This window comes from Grammomys surdaster, unplaced genomic scaffold (assembly GCF_004785775.1).
Source record: "Grammomys surdaster isolate TR1022 unplaced genomic scaffold, NIH_TR_1.0 166, whole genome shotgun sequence".
Lineage (NCBI taxonomy): Eukaryota > Metazoa > Chordata > Mammalia > Rodentia > Muridae > Grammomys > Grammomys surdaster.
Genome location: NW_021604614.1, coordinates 13,973,934 through 13,996,968, shown reverse-complemented (window position 1 = coordinate 13,996,968; position 23,035 = coordinate 13,973,934). Strand labels below are relative to the sequence as shown.

The following is a 23,035-nucleotide window of genomic DNA, read 5'->3' as shown; positions in this document are numbered from 1 at the left end:
CCCAGTGCTGGGGTACCAGGCCTGTGCTCCCCTCCTGCCTGCTTCCCTAGTGCTGGGGTACCAGGCCTGTGCTCCCCTGTTTCAGTCTTAAGTCTCCAGTGTGCTTTGACACAATCCATGTCTATGCCTGCTTTTGTTTTTCTGAATTTCTTTGCTTTCTTAGTGGTGTGTTTTTGTTGTTTGTTTGTTCCTTATTTAACTTGTTTGTTTTCAGCGTTGGCTTGTTTTGTTTTGTTTTGAATTTTGCTTTTTTTTAAGGAAGCCGCTTAGACTCGGTCAGCCTCCGTGAACTTCCATGTGGTTAGAGCAGCCATTCTGAGGCCACTGGGCTTCGCTTAGTGTTTTACGCTTTTCCTAGAGACAGCGCTGAAAATGGAAAAATTGCTTTATGTCCTGGGGTCCTTTGACATGCTGTCTGTCCTTCTGTCTCACTGGTGTTACTGGTTCTTGGTCTCCTTTACCGATGTTATTCTGTCTGCACACGTACACCTGCTTACGTGAGGATGTTACAGGCTAGGCTCTCGTATGGGGGAGACCATGTTCTCTCCTGTTTTGAGTTTGGATCACCTCTATGGTTTATTTCTCATGTTCATCCACTTTCCTGCACATTTCATGATTTCATTATAGGAGGCTGGAGAGATGGCTCAGTGGTTTATTAGAGCACTGGCTGCTCTTCCAGAGGTCCTGAGTTCAAGTCCCAGCAACCACATGGAGCCTCACAACTGTCTGTAACTCCACTTCCAAGGGACCTGACACCCTCACAGACATGCATGCAGCAGTACATGGACGTGCATAGAAATAAATCTTAAGCCGGGCAGCGGTGGCACACGCCTTTAATCCCAGCACTTGGGAGGCAGAGGCAGGTGGATTTCTGAGTTCGAGGCCAGCCTGGTCTACAGAGTGAGTTCCAGGACAGCCAGGGAAACCCTGGCTACACAGAGAAACCCTGTCTCGAAAAACCAAAAAAAAAAAAAAAAAGAAAGAAAAAGAAAACCCTCCTGACTTCATTTATCTTTACAGCAGAGTGATACTCCATTTTGTATGTAACTGCATTTTCATCATCTGTTCATCTGTTGGTGGACACCTAGCAAGGTTCCTGTCCTTGCTATCTAAATAAAGTAGCAACGAACATGCATGTGTAAATAAGACTGTGGCAGGATAGGAGTCCTTTGGGTGTGCCCAGAAGTAAAATAGCTGTAACCTATGGTAAGTCTATTTTTAACCATTTGAGGACCCTCCAAACTGATTTCCACAATGGTTATGTTAATTTGTACTTTGACTACCAGTGAACCAGACTACCCTTTTCCCCACATCCTCTCTAACATTTGTTGCGAGGTTTTTAAAAGATATATATATACACACACACACACACACACATACACACACATACATACACATACATACATACATATTTTTTTTTAAGTTGGGCAGCTGTGGGCATACCTTTAATCCCAGCACTCAGGAGGCAGGGGCAAAGACTGGTGAGTTTGAGGCTAGCCTGGTCTACAAAGTCAGTTCCAGGAGAGCCAGGGCTCCCCAGAGAAATCCGGTCTCAAAAAATCAAAAATACAAAAGAATTTATTTTCATTTTGTGCGTGTGAATGTTTGCCTGACAGGATATAGATGTACCATATTTGTGCTTGGTGTCCACAGAAGCCAAAGAGGGCATTGGATTTCCTAAAACTGGTGTTACAGGTGGTTATGAGCCATCATGCGGGTGCTGGGAATCGAACCCAGGTCGTCTGAAAAGCAGTCAGTGCTCTTAACCACTGAGCTGTCTCTCTAGCCTAGCCTATGACTTCATTGTTGTTTTTTTAAAGACAGGGTCTTGCTGTCTAGCCTTGGCTGGCCACTACATCTCCTAATAATTGGCCTTCTGACTGGGGTGAGGAAGTGTCTCAGAGCAGTTTAAATTTGTGTATCCCTGAGATCAGGGATGTTGAACACTTAAAAATAGTTCTTGGTCATTTGTGTTTCTTATTTTGAAAAGTCTCTGTTCATTAGTCCATTTATTGATTGATAGGTTTTTGCTTTAGTTTTTGTTTTTTTTATGTGTGTGTGTGTGTGTGTGTGTGTGTGTGTGTGTGTGTAGACAGGGTTTCTCTGTATAGGTCTTGCTGTCCTGGAACTCACACTGTAGACCAGGCTGGCCTCAAACCACAGAGATCCTACCTGCCTCTGCCACCAGAGTGCTAAGATTAAAGGCTTTTGATTTTTTTTTTTTTTTTTTTTTTGATATTTGATCACAGCTTTGTTTCCCAGTCTGGTCTGAGAATCTTGGAGTTACACACCTTTACTACCTGTCGCTATTGTTTGTAGTCATCAGGGTAGAAGAGTCATTCTTCCCTCTGCTGCACTGGGGCTCCCCCACTCGACTCCTGAGGCAAGTTTTCACTGTTCCAGAAGCCCCCTCTTCCAACACTGACGTGTCTTGATATGTTCCGCCAACAGTATCCTTTCTGTTGTTGCGAACACAGCACCCAGACCCTGCAAACGGAGTTCCGTTCATGGTTTCCAAGCCTACAGTTACAATTTCCACCTGTGTCCTCTTCCCCTTGCCCTTCCTTCCTCTGCCAGATTATTTGACTCGACTTCCTCTTAAATGAATTTGTTTGCAACACTGGTTGGAGTATAAGTCAAGTGAATAGATTTGGCAAGTCACCACAGTGCTTCCTTGATCCCGAGAAAAGGGAGCAGATGGAAAAAGACAGACTTGAGGACAGAAGTATTTAAAAGTTCCAGGCCAGGGAAAAAGAGCGTTGGCCAATGAGCCCTGTCACACGGTTACAGATAGCACGCTGCCCTAGAAGATACAGCCAATCCAGAGAACACCCTAACCACCTTCAAACTGAGTCCTCAAGGAAGAGTGAGACCATGAGAAACTGAACTCTTGAGGGTGACTGTTCCTCTTCCCAGAGGGGCTGGAACTGTTGGTGTATATGTCTGTGTCATGGGCTGAGCTGAGCTGGAGTCTGGGGCAGAGAGAGGCACAGCCTCGTGATAGAGCGTGTGTATAGCATGTATGAGCATAAGTTCAAGCCCCGGCTGTAGGGAAATCCTTTTCTGCTGCGCAGATATCTTTTCATGCCTCCATGTGCCAAGCTCTGTCTAGGTCTCCGCTCCTGCCATCTCCTTTTCTTAGGAGCAGGATGCTCAGAACAGGAAGGTAGAGTTGATGGTCCGACAGGATCCTCAGCAAAGGCGCCTTTGCTGAGACTGTAAGAGAGTCACGGCCTCAGGGCTGCACACTTCGAGAACAGCCGCAGCCCAGGCCAAGGATGTCGGCGGTGCTGATTCGGCCAGCTGCTGCTTGTCAAACCCGGAAAGTCTGACCTTTCAAAATGAAAAAGAGCGAACAGACTGCCAAAGAAGTTGTGTAACGAGATGTGCGTCTGTCACAGAATGCTCTGGCTTTCCTCAGTTTGTGGCGACTTAGAACATGCTGGATTTCAGCCACAGTTTTCATAAAAAGAAGGAAATGTCCCCGATGTTCCTAAATAATTTGAGCATCTCTCAAGGACAGTGTGTGGGTTCGATTAAAATTACGTGGAACACTTGGTTACACTGTGTTCGGGCTGAAGGAATGGTTCAGAGGTTAAGAGCTCTTCCTGCTCCTCCAGAGGACAGAGTTTTGTTCCCCACACCTACATTGGCCTCACAGTCACCTTAATTCCAGCTCCAGGGATCTGACTCCCTCTTCTGACCTCTGTGGGCATCTGCACACCTGTGGCATACATACAAACACACATGTAAATGTATGTGAGTACACGGTAGCTGTCTTCAGACACACCAGAAGAGGGCATCAGATCCCATTACAGATGGTTGTGAGCCACCATGTGGTTGCTGGGATTTGAACTCAGGACCTCTGGAAGTGCAGTCAGTGCTCTTAACCACTGAGCCATCTCTCCAGTCCCTGTTTTTGTTTTTCAAGACAGGGTTTCCTTGTGTAGCTCTGGCTGTCTTGAAACTCGCTCTGTAGACCAGGCTGGCCTCCAACCAAGAGACCCACCTGCCTCTGCCTCCAGAGTGCTGGGATTAAATGTGTACGCCACCACTACCGAGCATGTACAAGTTTTTGCCTGCAAGTGCATAAGTGCACTGAGTGCTGCCTGGCGCCCTGGGAGCCCAGCAGAGGGCGCCAGACCCCCAGGAACTGAGCCCAGCAGAGAACCTGCAGTGACCGGTTTCCTTTATCCAGCCCTAGATCTTGTGAGAATTAGGCTTGGACAGCTGTGCTCACAGCCGCTGGGTGTGAGGTTTGCCTTTGGTAACGGTCTCTGCCTTCGTTCTTGTTTCCTGCTTAGCGAAGGACACAGACATTGTGGACGAAGCCATCTATTTCTTCAAGGCCAACGTCTTCTTCAAGAACTATGAGATTAAGGTAACTTCCGTCAAACGGGGATAAAAATCTACCCGGAAGTCAGGGTTGCTGTGTGGGCTGAATGACGGGGGTGACCGTAGAATTGGAGAAGAGAGCCTGAGGAGATGGTGTGTCAGTTTCCTGTCCTTCCTTCCCTCCCTCCTTCTCCCCTCCCTCCCTCCCTCCTTCCCTCCCTCCTTCCTTCCTTGCTTTCTTGCTTTTTTTATTTCAGATTATTTATTGTAGGCTAGGCATGGCAGCACACACCTTTAATCCCGGCACTCAGGAAGCAGAGGCAGGTAGATCTCTGTGAGTTTGAGGCCAGCCTGTTCTACAGAGGTGTAGTTATAGGATAGCCAGGGCTAAACAGAGAAATCTTGTCTTAAAAAAAAAAATCAAACACAATTGAAAAAAATTGTGTGCGTGTGTGTGTGTGCGCGCATGAGCGTGTGTGTGTGTGTGTGTGTGTGGCGCGTGTGTGTGCATTCCATGTATGTTCGGTGCCCTTAGGGGCCAGAAGAGGGAGTTAAATCCCCTGTAACTCAAGTTAGAAATGACTACAAGCTACCACGTGTGTTCTGGGACAAACCCAGGTCCACTGCAAAAGCAATCCCTCTGAACTGCTGAGCCCTCACCTCACCCCTCCATTCGTTTTTTCTTCTTTCCCTTCTAAACGCTTTACTGCTGTGCACCCCAACCGACGCACTGCCTGTTTTTGAAAATAAACTTCACTGGAGCACACCCATGCCCGTTGGTTTATGTGTTCGCTGTGTCTGTTTTCACACTGAATGGTGTCTGACCAGTCATAACTGGTTCTTAGCCACACAGCCTAAACAGCTTATTATCCAGCCTGGTCAGGGTTTGCCAAGCCCCAGTCTAGACACATCTGTGTGTCTTCAGTATTGGTTAACCATCCATGACGTACCAGACCCACGTTCATGGAGAACCGGTCAGAAGTCTCACAGGCTGCTTGTTTGATTTGAGACAGGATTTTGCTATTATCCCTGGCTGGAATTTGTCAGGTTGGCAGAGCTGTTCTGGAACTTAGGGTGATCCTCCTGCCTCAGCCTCCCATTACTTTTTCAGATACAGGTTAGACATTGAAAATAAACTACTGTCTTCTCAGCACTTGGGAAACTGAGGCAGGAGAATTGTTGTGAGTTACATGCTGAAGTTGTGTTTCAGAAAAATATAAACACTGACCTCCCTCCCCCACTCTGAAGACAGACAAGCCTGAGATACTTTAGAGTCCTAAACTTCAAACTGAATTTTAGAGTGTTTCTGATTCAGGGCATTTAACTGATGAAGTCTGTGCAGATATCCCCAAGTCCAGACTACTCAGGCATCAGGACCACTTCTGGTTCCAAGCGTTTCAGGTGGTCTACCACACTGCTGTGCTATGGGCCTGGGATGGAGGTGAGGGAAACCTGAGTGCCCTGGTCCTTCCTGGGACCTCTTCCTTCTTCTGAGGAGGATGACCAGGGGGAGATAGAGGGCCTGGCTGTAAAGGGGACAGATGGTACGAGACAAACATCTCCCGAGCTACTATGGTGAGACAGGCAAGGAATATTCTTGATAGTGCTGTAAACTGTGTGGCTTCACCTTCTGCTCCACTCTGGGATCAGGGTCCATCAGGGTGTGGCTCTATCCAGCTCGGAGCTGCGTTTCTGTAACCAACAGCCAGCCTGTGCCGTGTTTGTGAGAGGTATGACAGGGACAGGCTAGATGCAGGCTCGCCTGTAAGGAGCCAGAGGCTTGAAGATTGTCCAAGAATGAGAGGCCACCCAGGGCTGTGGAGCAGAGAGCGGAGGCACATGTGACCTTTTTCTGACTGTACCTGTAAAACTGGGGTACAGGTGACACGGGAACTGTGACCTGCTGTCTTCAGTCCCTCCAGTCGGTGGAGATGTTGGGCCAGAACTCTCCCAGAACGCGTCACGTGCAGTGGCTTCCTCCACTGCCAAGGACAGGATGTGTCTGTTCTCAGAGACACTCAAGGGAAAAAGGTTTTCTTTAAATGTGGTCACCCCAGCTCTCCAGTCTCCACCTTACACGGCGCGAGGAAGGGGCTGTTGGCCAGGGCAGCCACAGGCCGGGTTTGGGGAAACCGAGCACCCTGTGGATGGATGCTAGGGGATAACGGGGACAGAGGTGCTCTGAAGAGTCCACTTCACGTGGTTGTTGTGTTGTTTCTTCTCCCTTGTAGAATGAAGCGGACAGGACCTTGATCTACATCACACTCTACATTTCTGAATGTCTAAAGAAACTCCAGAAGGTAATGAGCCTCGGCTTTTCACACACCAGAACAACAGAGAGAGACAGTCCACCCAGGTCTGCCAAGACCTGAGAACAAGCAAAAGGTCTCTCTGTTGTGGATCTATGAATATCCCATAGGGAACTGACACGGTCAAACTGTAATATAACTTCGTATATGTGCCCTCTTAAAGGATGGCATGTATTAACAAGTCATGAGAAATTAGTACCCAATAAGTGTTCTTGGCTGTGTATAGACATTTTAGTCCCAGCTGGTTCCAGAGCTGTCTCTATATAAGAGACATAAGCATCACCATATATACATCACCTGTTTAGTTGGTCGTGTTAGTCTCCCTTTTCTCCTTCTGTGTCGCCAAGGTCTTCAGGAGGTCTCCCTTTGTCATGTCTGATTTTTATCAACTTGGAAGGAACCCACAGCTTTTCTTTTCCTGTGGAAACATAGGCATAACCTCTCCCCCAGTGTAACCCATTTCCCACTTTCCATTCTAACGTGTAATCTATCTTTGGGGGTTCTTGTTGATCCCTTTCGCCTGTTAAGCGTCTCTTTTAGAGTTCAATTAGATCTCTGCACAATCGCTTTTCCTGTAGGATTGTGTGATATGCCTGTAACATGTTTTATATTATAATATTATAATGTGCAGAAAATTCTTCATCTTCTTAGAGATATATGCCGGACCGTTGTCCGTTTTAATTTGTATGGGTATTCCCATACTGGCCATGACTTCTAACATACGTGTAATTACAGAATCAGCTTTTTCTGGCGCTAAGGCAGTTGCCCATTGGAATCCTGAATACGTGTTTATAGTATGGTGCACATATTTCAGTTCACCAAACTCTGTAAAGTAAAAGTCATCCATTTGCCAAATGTCATTTCTTTGGGTACCCTTAAGGTTAGTGGAGTTTGGTTATATAATGAAGAAGTAGGACATTGCCTCACAATTTTTCTGGCTTGTGGTCGAGTGACAGAGAAGTCTTTCTTTAAACCTTTCCTGTTAACATGGTGTGTTTTATGGAATTCTGATGCCTCTAGCACGCTTCCTATCAATAGCTGGTCGATTTTGTTATTCCCTTGCGCCAGAGGGCCTGGCAGACCTGTGTGGGATCTTACATGTGTTATGTATAGTGGATAAATCCTATTTCTGATCGTTTGTTGTAGTTGAATAAATAGTGAAGTCAATTCAGAATCATCCTGAGTAAGTTTAGCAGTCTCTATGTGCAAAACAACCCTTTCTGCATAGTGAGAGTCAGTTACTGCCGGGCGGTGATGGCGCACGCCTTTAATCCCAGCACTTGGGAGGCAGAGGCAGGCGGATTTCTGAGTTCGAGTGTTTGAGGCCAGCCTGCTCTACAGAGTGAGTTCCAGGACAGCCAGGGCTACGCAGAGAAACCCTGTCTCGAAAAACAAAAACAAAACAAAACAAACAAAAAAACAAAAAAAAAAACAAGGCAATTTCTGCGTTAGTAAAAGGTACAACAGTTTCAGCCGGGTCCATTCCGACTAATTGTCGAAGTCTCATTTTTCTTTTTAGTGTCAATTCAGAGACCTTCTCAATGTAGGTTTTTAATTTCATACTCTGTTTATGTGCTGAAAATATCCATTCTGAGATAGAATCTTCCGTCTGCAGGAGAATTCCTGTAGGAGAATGAGTAGAAGGTAAGTGACTAAGATGCAGGCCGGCTTTGGATCAGTACGGTCTAGGTGTGTGCCCTGCAGTTTCCTTTCTACCAGAGCTAACGCCTCCTCAGCAGTTCAGGAATTACCCTCACGATTTCTTACCAACTGTGTCCTTTGATTTTAGTGCAACTCCAAGAGCCAAGGCGAGAAGGAAATGTACACGCTAGGAATCACCAACTTCCCCATTCCCGGAGAGCCTGGCTTTCCTCTCAACGCCATCTATGCCAAGCCTGCGAGCAAACAGGAGGATGGTGAGAACAGGACTGCGTGCGTGTGTGCGTGCGTGTGTGCATGTGTGTGTGTGTGTGCGCGCTTGCGTACACGCCCCTGCAGCCATCCCATCTCTGTCTTACTCTTGGTGTTGTTTTTTTTTTTTCCCCGTGTTTCTTAGACACAGTCTCTCTCTGTTTAGTCCAGGCTAGTCTTGAACTCATGATCCTCCTGCCGCAGCTCACTAGGTGCTCTGGCATCGTGTCATGTCCAGCTTCTCCAATGCACTTTCTGCCCACCCCTTTTCTTTCCTTGATTGGGATTATGTTCTGTGTGTTTGTTTGTGGCGAGGGCAAGTCAAGTGGCTGTGAATGTACTTGTGGGCAGGTCCATGTCTGTGCGTGTGTGCTCCGAGGCCAGAGGTGGATGTCGGGTCGTTGGTCACTGCCCATGTTGCATATAGGCTCTTTGACTGAACCTGGAGCTCACTGGCTGAGGTAGTGTAACTGGCCAACTTGCTCCCGGGATCCCCTGACTCTGCCTCCTGAGGGCTGGCATTGCAGGCCGGCTACCATGCCCACCCTACTTTTCTGTGGATGCTGAAGATTCTAACTCTGGTTCTTGTGCATGGCAGGCTCTTTCTCCTCTGAAAAATCTCCCCAGTCTGCTGACTGGTGTTCAGATTGACAGTGGGGTGCTCAGACAGTGGGGTGCTTAGCACACGTGTGTTGCCTTACTTTCACAAGAGAGCTTGCTAACAGGTGTAACATGCAGAGACTGTTGAACCAAAATGAATGTAGTTATGAAGCCATTCTGAATCAACAAGGTGGTTCAGCTGGTAAAGGTGCCCGCTGCCAAGCCTGATAGTCTGGGTTTGATTCCTGGGACCGGAATCAACCAAAACACACACACACACACACACAGGAATCAAATACATACACACATACATACACATATACATACACACACAGGAATCAACCTACATACACATACACACACACATACATAGGCATCAACCTGCACACACACACACACACAGGTGAGGGGTGAGAGAGGGATGTAAAAAGAAGACCATCTGGACTGTTCTTTCTTTTCCTAAGCTGTCTGAATGTGTACAGATCCTTTGCCACTGTCGGTGTGTAGACAGGCAGGCCGCGTGTCTGGGATGCCTCCTCACACACAGATCTTGTGTTGCAGAAATGATGCGGGCGTACCTACAGCAGCTGAGGCAAGAGACTGGACTGAGGCTTTGTGAGAAAGTTTTTGACCCTCAGAATGACAAACCCAGCAAGGTGAGGTGCTCCCTACTGCCCCTTTGTGCTCCCTTCTGCCCCTTTAATCAGAGCTCAAGCCTTTGCCCCATTGCCTTTTAAACCACTGAAATCTGCTGTCGAAAGAGCGTTCACTTCTGCCTGACCTGGAAGACGATGGCTAGCGTGGGTCACTGCCTCCGTCTCGGTCATGAGCAGGGTTTATGTATGTGATGTGTTTCCATGGTAGCCATGTAGCCACAGTCTGTGACTGTTGGTGGTCCCTTCTGTGAGATGGCAGGGCATTTGTATGTGACCTGTGTGTATCCTCTGTGGCTTTGAAATGCCCCAGGTTACCCACACCTACAGTACACTATAAATAACATGTAAGTGGTGGCTCTATTGCATCAGGTAGGAAACAGCCCCAGGGAGCAGTCTGTGTGTTCAGTCCGTGCCAGGGCCCCTTGGTTGAGACCCAAGCTGGGCTTGAGCTGGCTGTGTGGCCACAGGTGACCTTAGCCTCCGTCTACCTTGGCCTCTAGTTCTGCAGTACACCGGTGTGCTGTCGTGTCTGCCTCACACGCCTTCCTACCCGTGGGTGGATGTGAGCCTCACGCCTGTGGAGGACCAGGTGGACACGTTTCCCTGCTCTGTGGGGTCACCTTTGAGTTTAATGGGAGGTGCCCGGCTGTTTACACTGTTGTTTGTCATAAATCGACTGGAATGCCGGCCGGTGCCCGCACTTGCACTGTGCCCTGATGCTGAGCATCCTGATGCTGAGCATACGCTCTGTCTTGTCCTTTGACAGTGGTGGACCTGCTTTGTGAAAAGGCAGTTCATGAACAAGAGTCTTTCGGGGCCCGGGCAGTGAGAAGAGGCTGGGCCGCCGCCGCCTGCAGAGCCGTGGGCAGCAGCGTGTGGAGGTGTGCACAGTCCTTCGTGTCCGCCCTAATGTGTCTTGAAGAGAAGAGAGAGCCTGTCTTTGCCGGAAAAGCTCTTGGTCAAGAATTGGGAGGGTGGGTGTCGGGATTTGAATTTTTGGCAGTTTCAGGCTGGTACTTAATATGTAATAAATGTCACTGCTTATGTTAGGCATTGAATTAAAACATTTTTGAGAAAAAATCTACTCAACACTGTATCTTTTATGGGAAAGGGTGGTATATTGAGGGGTGGGGCTTGTTTTTCTATTTATGGTTTGGTTTGGTTTGGTTTGTCTTTTTTGAGGCTGCCTCGCTGTGTAGTCCAGCCTGGCCTGTGGCTCATTTTCTCTGCCAAGCAGGCCTTAAACCTAAGTCCTCCTGCCTTGACTCCCTGTCCTGAGATTGCAAGGTGTCCTCCGCTACGCCAGGTCATTTCAGATAATGAACAGTTTGGTGGTTGTGAGTGTGTATGTACTATGTATGTACAGTTTCACAACCATGACCTGCATCTAATTCTACAACGCTTTTATCACCCCCATAAGATGTGCCTTTAGCAGTGACTTTTCCTCCTTTGCTCCTAAGTCTCCCTACCCCCCAACTTCTGGACTAATCTAATCTACTCTCTGTCTTCATAGCCTCGCTTATTCTAGATATTTCCTATAATGGAGTCTTAGAGCAGATAACTTAGCCTTCCGGTCTGGTTTCTTTCACTTAGCATGTTCCTAAGCCTATCCTGCCACCCCCACCCCCAGCGCCCCATTGCTCATGTAAATGGAATCAAACGAGTTATCCGTTCATATCTGGCTTCTTTCACATAGCACACCTTCTTCAGCATCCACCCATGGTGTCGCATCTGTGCGTAGTCCATTCCTTTTTTATGGTTGAATAATATTCCATTTGGATACAGATCCTGTATTTATTCATCCCTCATCCAGTGGACGTTTGTGTTGCTTCTATCTTGGAGCTCTGACTAAACACTGTTGCCAAGAACAGCCATGTGCACATTTCTAACGTGGACGCAAGTTTTCATTTCTCTATGTGGCTGACAGATGTTAGTGGCTGTGAGACGCTGCGTGGTCTCTATTTCCTAGTACTCTTAGGGTCCGCAGGCATTTCGAAAGTGCCTTTGGTGATGCCCTGCCCTCTCTGTGGTTCCTCTGCCAGGCTAGCTTTTAGAAGGCAGTTGTTACAGTGTCTGTGTTGGGATTATATTTGGCCAAAACTACAGAAAGCCTAGGCTTCTGTGCCCCAGGTTTTGTCTTTTGAGTCTAGAATTTGGCCAAGACGTGGCCACGTGAGGACCTCCTTGGACCTGATGTCTGCCCCACTGTGGGTAGGGTGACGCTCAGGCCCCTCCCCCAGGGGGTGTGGCCTGTGTCTCTGCTCTTGGCAGGAAGTGGGGAAGGGCTCGAGGGGGATGTTGCCCAGAAAAGGAGGACGCTTCTGACCTCCCAGGCTATCTCATTGGTGACCTGCACTTGAGACTGGCCAGAAGGGAGGCCAGAAAGAGCCGTGGTGCTACACCTATCTTTTGTGTTGTGCTGTTGAGGACAAAGGGAAGGCTGGGAAGAACTGGGTTTATTTAAGCTTGATTCAAAACAGTTGGCAATGAGATCTGAAAAGCTGACTGTTTCCAGTTTGGTTTTATTTGTGAATATTTACTTATTTATTGGTTGATGTGTGAACGTTTTTTGTTTGTTTGTTTGTTTGTTTTGCCTGCATGAACATCTGTGCACCATGTCATTGCTGTGCCCAAAGAGACCAGAAGGGGGCACCAGATTCCCTGGAATTGGAGTTACAGCCACTCGTGAGCCACTATGTGGGTGCTGGAAACTGAACCTGTGTCCTCTGTTAACCTTTATAATGCAGTGTAATTGTGACGGCGGGAGTGGGGAGGGTTGGGGAAGGGTACTCTGGCGGGCCCATGCTGAGATGCCCCGTGAACAATCACAACCATACTAGGCCTAGTAAAAAGAAAGTTTATTGGGGGAAGGGAAGGGAACCTGGAGATGGGGTAGAGACAGAGAAAGGGAGAAAAAGAGGCTGGCAGGGAACATGTGAGGAGGGGCAGAGAGAGAAGGGAGAGAGGTTGAGGGGGAGACGTGGGAGGAGGGGAGAGAAAGAGAGAGAGAGAGAGAGAGAGAGAGAGGAGGAGAAAGGAGTGTGGTAATGAGCTGTCTTCTTATACATAGCCTGGCTGGCACCTGGCAGCAGACTTTAATGTAAGCTGTCGCTAGGTAGCTGTTGGGCGGAGCCTAGTGGACTTGTCTGTAAGCTAACTTTCTGGAAGAGCTGCCTTGCTCTTAACTGCAGACCCATTTCTCCAGCTCCTTGTATTTTTTTTATTTTTTATTTTTTTATTTTTTGTGGAGACAGAATTCCAGGTTGGTCTTGAACCTGATTCTGCCTCAAGCACTCCATTGGTGGTATACTCATGAACCACCTCCCTTGCCTTAAAGTACATGTACTTAGTATCTGTTTAGAGACTGGGTCTCAAGTAACTCACACTGACCTGAAACTGTCTACATAGCCGAGGATGACAGTGAACTCCACATCCTCCTGCCTCTACCTCCCAAGTGCTGGGCTCAGAGATGTGTGCCAGCATGCCTGACTGAGTGTATAATTGGAATGCCGGCGCTCCATGCTCTGCCGGAGCTCCATGCTCTGGGGCATATGTGCACTGAGCCACAGACTGGTTAAATACCACTTTCAATGCAGCCTGGCACAGGGCTGTGTCCAGGGCTGGTTGTGGGGCTGAGTAACAGAACTACCACTTAGCATGAATGAGGGTGTGGGTTTAAGTCCAGTGTGACGGAGGAGGGGGAGGAGGAAGAGGAGGAGGAAGAAGAGGAGGAGGAGGAAGAAGAAAAAAGGAGATGGAGAAGAAGAGGAGGAAGAAGAAGAAAAGGAGGAAGAAGAGGAGGAGGAGGAGGAGGAAAAGAATCTACGTAGCTATATTAAAATACACACCTTAAAACAAAGGGTGTTGTTCTTGGGTCATTTGTGGGAGTTTTGTCTTGTTTTTTTTCCAATTTTTTACTTGAGGCTCAGTGGTCCAGAGCACTTACCGCTCTTGCAGAGGCCGTGGATTTGGTTCCCAGCATCCACATGGTGGCTCACAATCGCCTGTAACTCCAGTTACAGAGGATCCAATGTCCTCCATGGGTCCTCCAGTCAACTGATGCACATGGACTCATGCAGACACACACACATACAGCTGGGCCTGGTGCCACAGGCCTTTAATCCCAGCACTCCCAAGGCAGAGGCAGGGGCATCGAAGTTCCAGGTCAGTCTGGGATGCATGAAACCTTTGTTCAAAATAAATAAATCTTAAATTCTTAAAGTCAGATTCTGTGGCCCTGGAGAGATGGTTCACTGGTTTAAGAGCTGATTTGTGGTTTAGGGGCTGAAATTTTTATTTTACAGACTCAGTGACATGTTGAAAAGGAAGCCTCTTTTTGTTTTGTTTTTTCGAGACAGGGTTTCTCTGTGTAGCCCTGGCTGTCCTGGAACTCACTCTGTAGACCAGGCCAGCCTCAAACTCAGAAATCAGCCTGCCTCTGCCTCCCAAGTGCTGGGATTAAAGGCGTGTACCACCACCGCCTGGTCCAGTGATGAATCTTGAGATCAAAAGTTTGCTTTTTTACAATTTCCCCACCCTCCTATGGTCCTGATAGAAAAACAACTTTCTGCAGGGCCTGTTACTTTAGTTCTTGTAGGGGGAGAAGGGTGCCAGGAGATGGAGTCCCGTGTGGGACCAAGTTCCAGGACATCCAGGAGAGAGGGGAGTTGGGGGGCTGATTGACTGTATCATCCCCCACTCCCTGCCAAAAGAAATAGTTGTTCTCTGGCCTCCATACATGCATGCATGCACCCACCTACACATAAATAACTGTATAAAAATAGCATCATGCCGGGCGGTGGTGGCACACGCCTTTAATCCCAGCACTTGGGAGGCAGAGGCAGGTGGATTTCTGAGTTCGAGGCCAGCCTGGTCTACAGAGTGAGTTCCAGGACAGCCAGAACTACACAGAGAAACCCTATCTCGAAAAACCAAAAAAAAAAGAAAAAAATAGCATCTTCTAACAGTCTCTTAATGCCAGTGCTATGTTTGGATTAGAACTCTATTTTTTATTGGAGACAGGATCTCCCTGTGTAGACTAGGCTGGCCTTGAACTCGGAGCTCTGCCTGCCTCTGCCACGAACTCTGCCAATAGATGACGTCCTGTGTGGGACATGCGGCCTGTACTGGCAAGTGGTAGCTTGATTTTTATTGTTGTTGTTGTTTTGAGATAGGGACTCACTATATAGCCCAGGCTGGCCCCAGACTTTCCATCCCCCTCCCTCAGCCTCACTTAGGAGGCAGAGGCAGTATGCCTGAGTTGAAGGCCAGCCTGGTCTACACAGTGAGTTCCAGGCCATCCTTGTCTACACAGTGAGACCCTGCCTCCAGGAGAAAACAAAATTCTAATCCAAACATAACGCTGACATTAGGAGACCATTAGAAGATGCTATTTTCGTTATTATTATTTATGTGTACGTGGGTGTTGCGGTAATTATTTAAAATGGCCTCAGGTCAAGCTGACTATCTAAGCTGCAGAGGCTCTGCCTAGCTCAGCCGCCACGTTCTATGACCAGAGGCCATGTGCGTGACACAGCTAGAAACAGCCAGCCAGAAACATCAGCCCTGCCACCCATGAGACGCCAGCGAGGGAGATGGCTCTGCCAATCTTCCACGCTGTCTCCGAAAGGCTGGGCATTGCCCAGACCATCCCACCAACCATGTGGGCTCAGTACAAATGAGACTCTAGTGCTTAAAGATTAATCAAAGGCTTTATATGTTTGGCAATGCTTAATAACAATATGGCCATATGAAGAGAATTGTTTCCCAATTATCTAACCTAAATCAAAGTTGTTACCCGCGACTGCTCTCCATACCTGCGTGGTTCTCCATCTGCTCCTACATCTCTGCTCTTCCCAGCTCCTCCTCTTCCTTTTCCTCTTCCTCTCCTTACCCCCCCACCCTAGCTCCTCCTACAGGTGGGTCCATGTAGGGAGGCCAGAGGACAACTGTTTCTTTTGGATAGGGTGGGGGGAGAAATGGAGGTAGAAAGTCTCTCTATGTAGTCCTCCTGGCTCTTCTGGAATTGATTATGTAGACCAGGCTGGCCTTGAACTCACAAAGATCTACTTGCCTCTCACTCCCAAGTGCTGGGATTAAAGATGCATGCCCTAAACCGGGCAGTGGTGGCGCACTCTTTTAATCCCAGCACTTGGGAGGCAGAGACAGGCGGATTTCTGAGTTCAAGGCTAGCCTGGTCTACTGAGTGAGTTCCAGGACAGCCAGGTCTACACAGAGAAACCCTATCTCGAAAAACTAAAAACAAACAAACAAACAAACAAACAGTTTGCTCTCTGTCCAGAAAGACTCCTGCTGAAAGCAATTTGCTTCCTTTGGTTTACAGATGTTAGGGCGACCGCTCCCTTAGGAGGGGGTAGTTTCCAGGCCACATCTGTTCTGTGTCAGTGCTGAGGTGACTCATCCATGGGTTTGCACTTTGCTTTGGCTCCACAGCTCCAGTTCACGGGTGACCTGCAGAGTGTTGAGATGGCAACACCCAGCTTAAGCCTAGTCAGGTTTGGTGGCGCACTCCTTTTTCAGGAGGCAGCGGCAGGCGGATCACTGAGTTGCAAGCCAGTGGTCTACAGAGTGAATTCCAGGACAGCCAGGGATACACAGAGAAACCTTGTCACTGAAAAAAAAAAAAATACTGTCCCTTACAGGTGTAGGTAGTGTAAACCTTTAATTCCAGTACTCAAGAGGCAGAGGCATACCGATCTCCATGAGTTCCAGGCTAGCCAGGCTACATGGTGATACCTCGTCTCAAAAAAGAAAAAAAGAAAAGACAGAAATGTTTCATTGTATTGTTAAGTTTGGCATCTGCTTCTTAGTATTGTATTTCAGCCTTTAGTCATTTTCTCTTATAATCCAGTTGGGGTTTATTCAATGGAAATAGATTCGACAGATTGGAGATCCAATGGACCAGCGACCTAGGGTCCCAGAGACAAATGGGCTTACGGAGGAGGAAGTAGCCCAAGTCTGAGACGTGAGGATTGATGGGTGTGGCTCAGGAGAGGCAGGGTTACCAGGGCTTTGGGCCTTGGTAACGGGACTCTGGCTGGGCCAAGCTATCCCATGTTGTGCCTGTCTCAAAGCTGTCTTGAATCACTGTCTGTCCCTTCCACAGGTGTCACTGGGGCATCTGAGAAGCCCTAAGTCCTGCCTGGCTGTTCAGTTCCTTTCCGTGAGAAGAGGGACAGCTGGCTGGAAAGGTGGTGTGATTTATACATCCTCTTGTAGTGGCTCAGGCAAATTCTTTGTCCTGAAGTTTCTTCCCCACTGGTGGAAAGCTGAATGAACACTCCAGAAGACACTTAGAAGAGTCAAGCTGCATTTCCTTCGGGACAGTTTACAGTGTTGTGTTTTTCTTCTTGTGGGAAGGAAAGCCAAGAAACAACATCTGGGAGAGATGTTCCCTCATGTGGGACAGCTAAGTGTGTGGAAACCGCCCGGAGTGTGTCGGCTTCCTCCGCTGTGGCCTCTCCATGTCACTGTGTGCTGCCACGTGACCTACATCAAGTTCAGGGAGCCTCTTTCCTTGTATAAGAAGAATGAGGGGCAGGAGAGACGACATCGTAACCTTCGAGAGCACTTGTCGCTTTTGCAGAGGACCCAAGTTCAGTTCTCAGCACTCAGATAATGGTGCACAACTGGATATAGTTCCAGTTCTAGGCGTTCCCACGCCCTTTTCTAGCATTCTGGGCCACCAGGCAGGCACGTGGTACACAGACAAGCATTCAGGGACTCACACATAATACATTTAAAAAATAAAGCTGGTTGCCGGGCAGTGGTGGCGCACGCCTTTAATCCCAGCACTTGGGAGGCAGAGGCAGGCGGATTTCTGAGTTCAAGGCCAGCCTGGTCTACAGAGTGAGTTCCAGGACAGCCAGGGCTACACAGAGAAGCCCTGTCTCAAAAGAAAAAAAAAGAAAAAAAAAAGAAAGAAAGAAAGAAAGAAAGAAAGAAAGAAAGAAAGAGAAAGAAAGAAAGAAAAAAAGCAGGTGTGTTGGCATGCACCTTTAATCCCAGTAGATGGGAGGCGGAGGCAGGTGGATGTCTATGAGTTTGAGACTAACTTGGTCTGCATAGTGAGTTACAAACTAACCAGGTATTTGTGTGTGTGTGTGTGTGTATGTACATGTGTGTGTGTGTGTGTACGTGTGTGTGTATGTGTGTGTATCTCCAGGATAATTTTGGCTCTGGATCTTGAAAATTTTAGCTCTCCACAGTCATAGAAACCTAATCAGTCAGCCAGCCTTGTAGAATCTTCAATATGCATATTGCTTTTTGCTAAGAATTTTGGTTCACAGTTTTTTAGACTTTGGTGATTGTGTTTGAGACAGGCTCTCACTATATAGTCAGACTTGTATTTATTTAGTTATTTTTTTTAAAGATTTATTTTATTTATATGAGTACACTGTAGCTGTCTCAGACACACCAGAAGAGGTCATCAGATCCCATTCCAGATGGTTGTGAGCCACCACGTGGTTGCTGAGAATTGAACTCAGGACCTCTGGAAGAGCAGTCGGTGGTCTTAACCACTGAGCCATCTCTCCAGCCCCTATTTAGTTATTTTTAAAATTTTTATTTATTTTTTTACTAGGGATGGTGAGATACCTTTAGTCTCAGCACTTGAGAGGCAGAGAAGATCCCTGAGTTCCAGTTCAGCCAGACCTTCAAAATGTGACCTTGTCTGCAAAACAAAACCCTAGGAAGAGCAACAATGGCTCCTGCCCCTGAGCCAGCTCTCTAGTCACCTAAGAAAAAAAGAAAAAAAAAAAGATACAGGGTTTCACGTAGATATCCAGATCTTACTCTGTAGCAGAGGAGGATTTTGGATTTTCCATTTTCCTACACCCAGGAGCTGAGATTACAGCCTACACCACCTTCCCCTGCACCAATTAGATCTTTAAGTTTGTTGCAACTTTATAAACACAATATTACCAATTATGGACCAGAGTTCCAAACCATCCCGAGTGCAGTATCAGCACTGTGCAGCAAGACAGCTTAACATAGTCTGGCATGGTGGTGCATGGCTTTAATCTCAGCACTTGGGAAGCAGAGACAGGTGGATTTCTGAGTTGGAGGCCAGCCTCATCGACAAAGTGAGGAACAGGACAGCTGTGGCTACACAGAGACACTCTCCCTTGGGGAGGAGGGAGGGGGAAGTGTGGGAACCAGATCTGGACTGGGTTTGGGAGGCAGAATCATAAACCTGGGATACAGACTACATCTACTATTGCCCAGCCTTTGGACCAATGGGGAATCGTCGACATGAGCTATAGAGTAGTCAACCATCCCACTGGCACTATGGGGAGCACTAGGCTGCCAGCACCTGAAGAGACTTCAGTAAAAATGAGGGTTGGGGGACGGGGGTGGGAAAGCAGCCACTACCCTGTCCCGGATCCATTTTGAGGTTCCATTAGTTTTGCTAGCATCCTCTATTTTGTGTCATGTAGAATGCCAGCAGACACTATGAGAGTGGTATGGAACCCTTCCTCACCGGGCACCAGGCCCCACCCAGGGGCTGCAGCACCCACAGGGGAAAATGACTGCTTAATGTGAAGTAGGTTAGAGGGTCATAGGGGAAAGCTGGGGACAAACCAGTCCAAACCAGCTGGACCCCGCATGGCGGACCAAGACGATCAGTAGCTGTCCTCTGTATAATTACAAATGGCTTCTCCATGTCATGAACCTTGTAAATTTCCCTGTTGTGCATGTATGCCTCAATCCATCTGAAAACTTGGTGTAAGCCTCTGACTGAGAGGTAGAGGCAGGAGGATTAGGCATTTATAGCCAGCATCAGCTCCATAGCGAGTTATAGGCTAACCTGTGTCAAACTTCCTATCAATTCCATACTTGTTCTCAATTCTTTTTCTGATGTTGAAGAGCCTCTGGGACCTGCTAATGGTCTCAGTTGGGTCTCTCATTGAGAGTCCTCAGCCTTTGCCACTAGTGACAAAGGGAACTACTGTCAAGTCTTCACCGCCTCACCAAAAATGCCACCGCCAAGGTAAGGAGTGCTAAATCATCCAGTCTTCCTTAACTTCTCCCTCACCCCTCAACAGGATACAAAGTTTCTCTGTGTAGCCCTGGCTGTCCTGGAACTCACTCTGTAGACCAGGCTGGCCTTGAACTCAGAAATCCACCTGCCTCTGCCTCCCAAGTGCTGGGATTAAAGGCGTGCGCCACCACTGCCCAACGACCAGTACTTTTTTGATTGCTTTTTCTCACCAGCTTGCAGAGCATCATCCTCTCTTAGCTCTGCCCTCTCTTAGCTCCGCCCTCTCAGCACCGCCCTCTCTTAGCACCTCCCTCTCTCTCTCTTTTTTTAATTCACACTTCTTTGGCCACCTCTTCTCAGTCAATGGTCTGGCTTCTTCCATTTCCTCAGCCCCCACAATCCTCACACCCCAGGGCCAGGGCCGGGCAGGAGAGCTTTGTTGTTATTGATGACTTCCTGGCTCTCTGGGGTTTGTTTGTGTCTTGACACTTCACATAAGTGGAGTTGGCATTTGCAAGCACTTTTCCATCTGGTTTCCTTCACCTAGGGGAATTTTATTTTTAGCATGATATATTTGAGACCAGTTTTTCTTATTTCACGGTCAGTTTTTTTTTTCCTCCTTGTTCTTTTTCAACAGCAGGGTTATATTGTATCCATTTGTCTCTTCATTGGTTGTTCAGCACTCATTTCCATTAGGTGGCTACTGTTAAGATGTGGGATGTGTTTTGTTTAATTGTTTGTTTTGAAACAGGGTCTCACTATGTAGCCCTGGCTGTCCTAGAACTTACTAATGTAGACCAGGCTGGCCTTGAACCCACAGAGATCCATCTGCTTCTGCTTCCCAAGTGCTGTGCCTAAAGGAGTTTGTCACCATGCCTGACATGCTTTCGTCTTGACATGGGTATTCCTATATATACACCAGGCTGGCCTGAAACTTACTATGAAGCCCTAAGCTGTCCTTGAACTTGCAATCCTTTTGCCTCTCGGTTTACAGGCATGTGCCACTACATTTGGCCAGTCTTGGTTTTTTTAATTATGAAATATTCCCAATGTAGAAAAAAAAAGCAGAATAGCAAACATTTTTCTAAAAAGATTTATTGTATTTTAGATTTACTTATTTTAACTTTTATGCTTATGATTGCATTGCCTGTGTGTGTATGTGTGTGTGTGTGTGTGTGTGTGTGTGTGTGTGTGTGTGTGTGTGTGTGTTGCCCACAGAGATCAGAAGAGAGCACAGAATTTCCTGGCACTGAAATTATGGATGGTTGTGAACCATCATGTGGATGCTGGGAACCCAGCCTCAGTCCTCTGAAAGAGCAGGAAGTGAGCTGATGCTCTCTCCAGCATCAGATACATTTTATGATTATAAGTGTCTGTGCACCATGTTTATGCAGTGCCCGTGGATGCCTGAAAGGGTATGGAATCCCCTGGATCTGGAATTCTAGACAGTTGTAAGCTGCCTTATGGGTGCTGGGAACTGGATCTGGGCCCCTCTGCATCAGCAAGTGCTAGTAACTGCTGAGCAGTTTCTCCAGACCCCAAATAGCAAACATTGATATAGTGCTTACTATATGCTGGGCAGTTTCTAAATGTGTTATATACTGTGGTTACTTGGTATGTTTGAGACTCAGAACAGCTCTCTCTCCTCTCTCTCTCTTTCTCCCTCTCTCTCGATTTTTCTGAGACAAGGTCTCTCTATGTAGTCTTGGCTGTCCTGGAACTCACTCTGAACTCAAACTCATAGAGATCTACCCGCTTCTGCCTCCTGAATGCTGGGATTAAAGGCGTCTACCACCACTGCCACCCAGCATATTCTCTCTCTTTAAGAAAGACAATTTTCTTTTTAGTACAATGCAAGGATAATAGTCAGTCTTAAGTAGTGTGTGTGTGTGTATGCATGTCTGTGCATGTGTGTAGTGTGTGCATGCATTTCTGTGCGTGTGTGTGTGTGTGTGTGCAGACAACTTGTGAGAGATATCTTTCAGGAGTTGTTTTTCTTCCACCAGCAGGCCATCATCTTGGCAGCAAAGCACCTTTACCTGCTGAGCTAGTCTGTCAGCCCTTAAAAATCAGTTTTTTTTTAAAATGCTTTCTCTCTTCCATAACAGAATTATTGTGAGAAATAAACTTGGATTGCCTGGTGTGGTGTTGTACATCCAGCACTCAGAAGGATGGTGCAGGAGGATCATGAGTTTGGAGTCAAGATGGTTTTTGTCATAGGCTGGTGAGATGGCTCAGTGGTTAGTTAAGTGCACTGGCTGTCCTTCCAAAGATCCTGAGTTCAATTCTCAGCAACCACATGGTGGCTCACAACCATCTATAAAGGGATCTGATGCTCCCTTTAGGGCTTTTGAGACCTCAAAGCCCACCCATAGAGGTACACCTCCTCCAAGGCCACACCTTCTAATCCTTCCTAAACAATAAACTAAGTGGGAATCAAATATTCATATATCCGAGCCTATGGGGGGGGCATTCTCACTCAGACCACCACGGTACCATGAAAGCATGAGAAGGTGAGTTCTAACCCAGCATTCATGTGAGTAAGCAAGGACTAATGACTGTCTTGTGATACGAGGTAAAGAAACAGAGACACATGTATGGATGGCTTGAGCATGCGTGCGCGTTTCTCCTACCACCGTGTTGGACACAGGGGATCAAATTTAGAAAGCTAGCCTTGCCGATACGTGCTTTTACTCTCAGGCTGCCCAGCTTCAACATTTGAAAGTTTTGTTTTCTTCGTTGGCAAAGAGGGACTGACAATTCAAAGTATTTATTTGTTTTAAGCTTTCTCAGACAGGGTTTCTCTGTGTATCCCTAGCTGTCCTGGAACTCACTTTATAAACCAGGCTGGCTGCTCTTGAACTCACAGAGATCTGCCCGTCTCTGCCTCCCAAGTGCTTAAACCACCGCCCGGCCAAAGTTGTTATTTTTTAAATTTATTTTTATGAATATCACGCATGCCTGAGCGTATGACTGTGCACCACATGCACGTATGTGCCCAGGGGCGCCAGAGGAAGGAGTAGGATGCCCTGGAGCTGGACTTACAGAGTGTTGTGAACCTCCAGGTAGGTGCTAGGAACCGAATTCCTCTGCAAGAGAAGCATACAGTTTTAACTTCTGAGTCGGCTCTCCTCCCTCTATGGGAGGGAATGCCTTCTATGGGAGTTCGAACTTCCTCTATGGGAGTTCGTAAAGGTTTGAGATATTGACAGTGGGGCTAT

General features: G+C 47.4%; 1 protein-coding gene across 1 annotated transcript in view; it reads left to right on the top strand.

Annotated features, from left to right (window-relative positions):
- Arpc3 (actin related protein 2/3 complex subunit 3) overlaps window positions 1-10,895 on the top strand; it is a 16,449-nt gene extending 5,554 nt beyond the window's left edge. The window contains exons 3-7 of the mRNA XM_028766191.1: window positions 4,305-4,381; window positions 6,567-6,635; window positions 8,434-8,560; window positions 9,717-9,811; window positions 10,578-10,895. Coding sequence (XP_028622024.1) covers window positions 4,305-4,381; window positions 6,567-6,635; window positions 8,434-8,560; window positions 9,717-9,811; window positions 10,578-10,640 — 431 coding nt within the window. The 3' untranslated portion in view covers window positions 10,641-10,895. The remainder of the gene's footprint in view (window positions 1-4,304; window positions 4,382-6,566; window positions 6,636-8,433; window positions 8,561-9,716; window positions 9,812-10,577) is intronic.
- The last annotated feature ends 12,140 nt before the right edge of the window (window positions 10,896-23,035 follow it).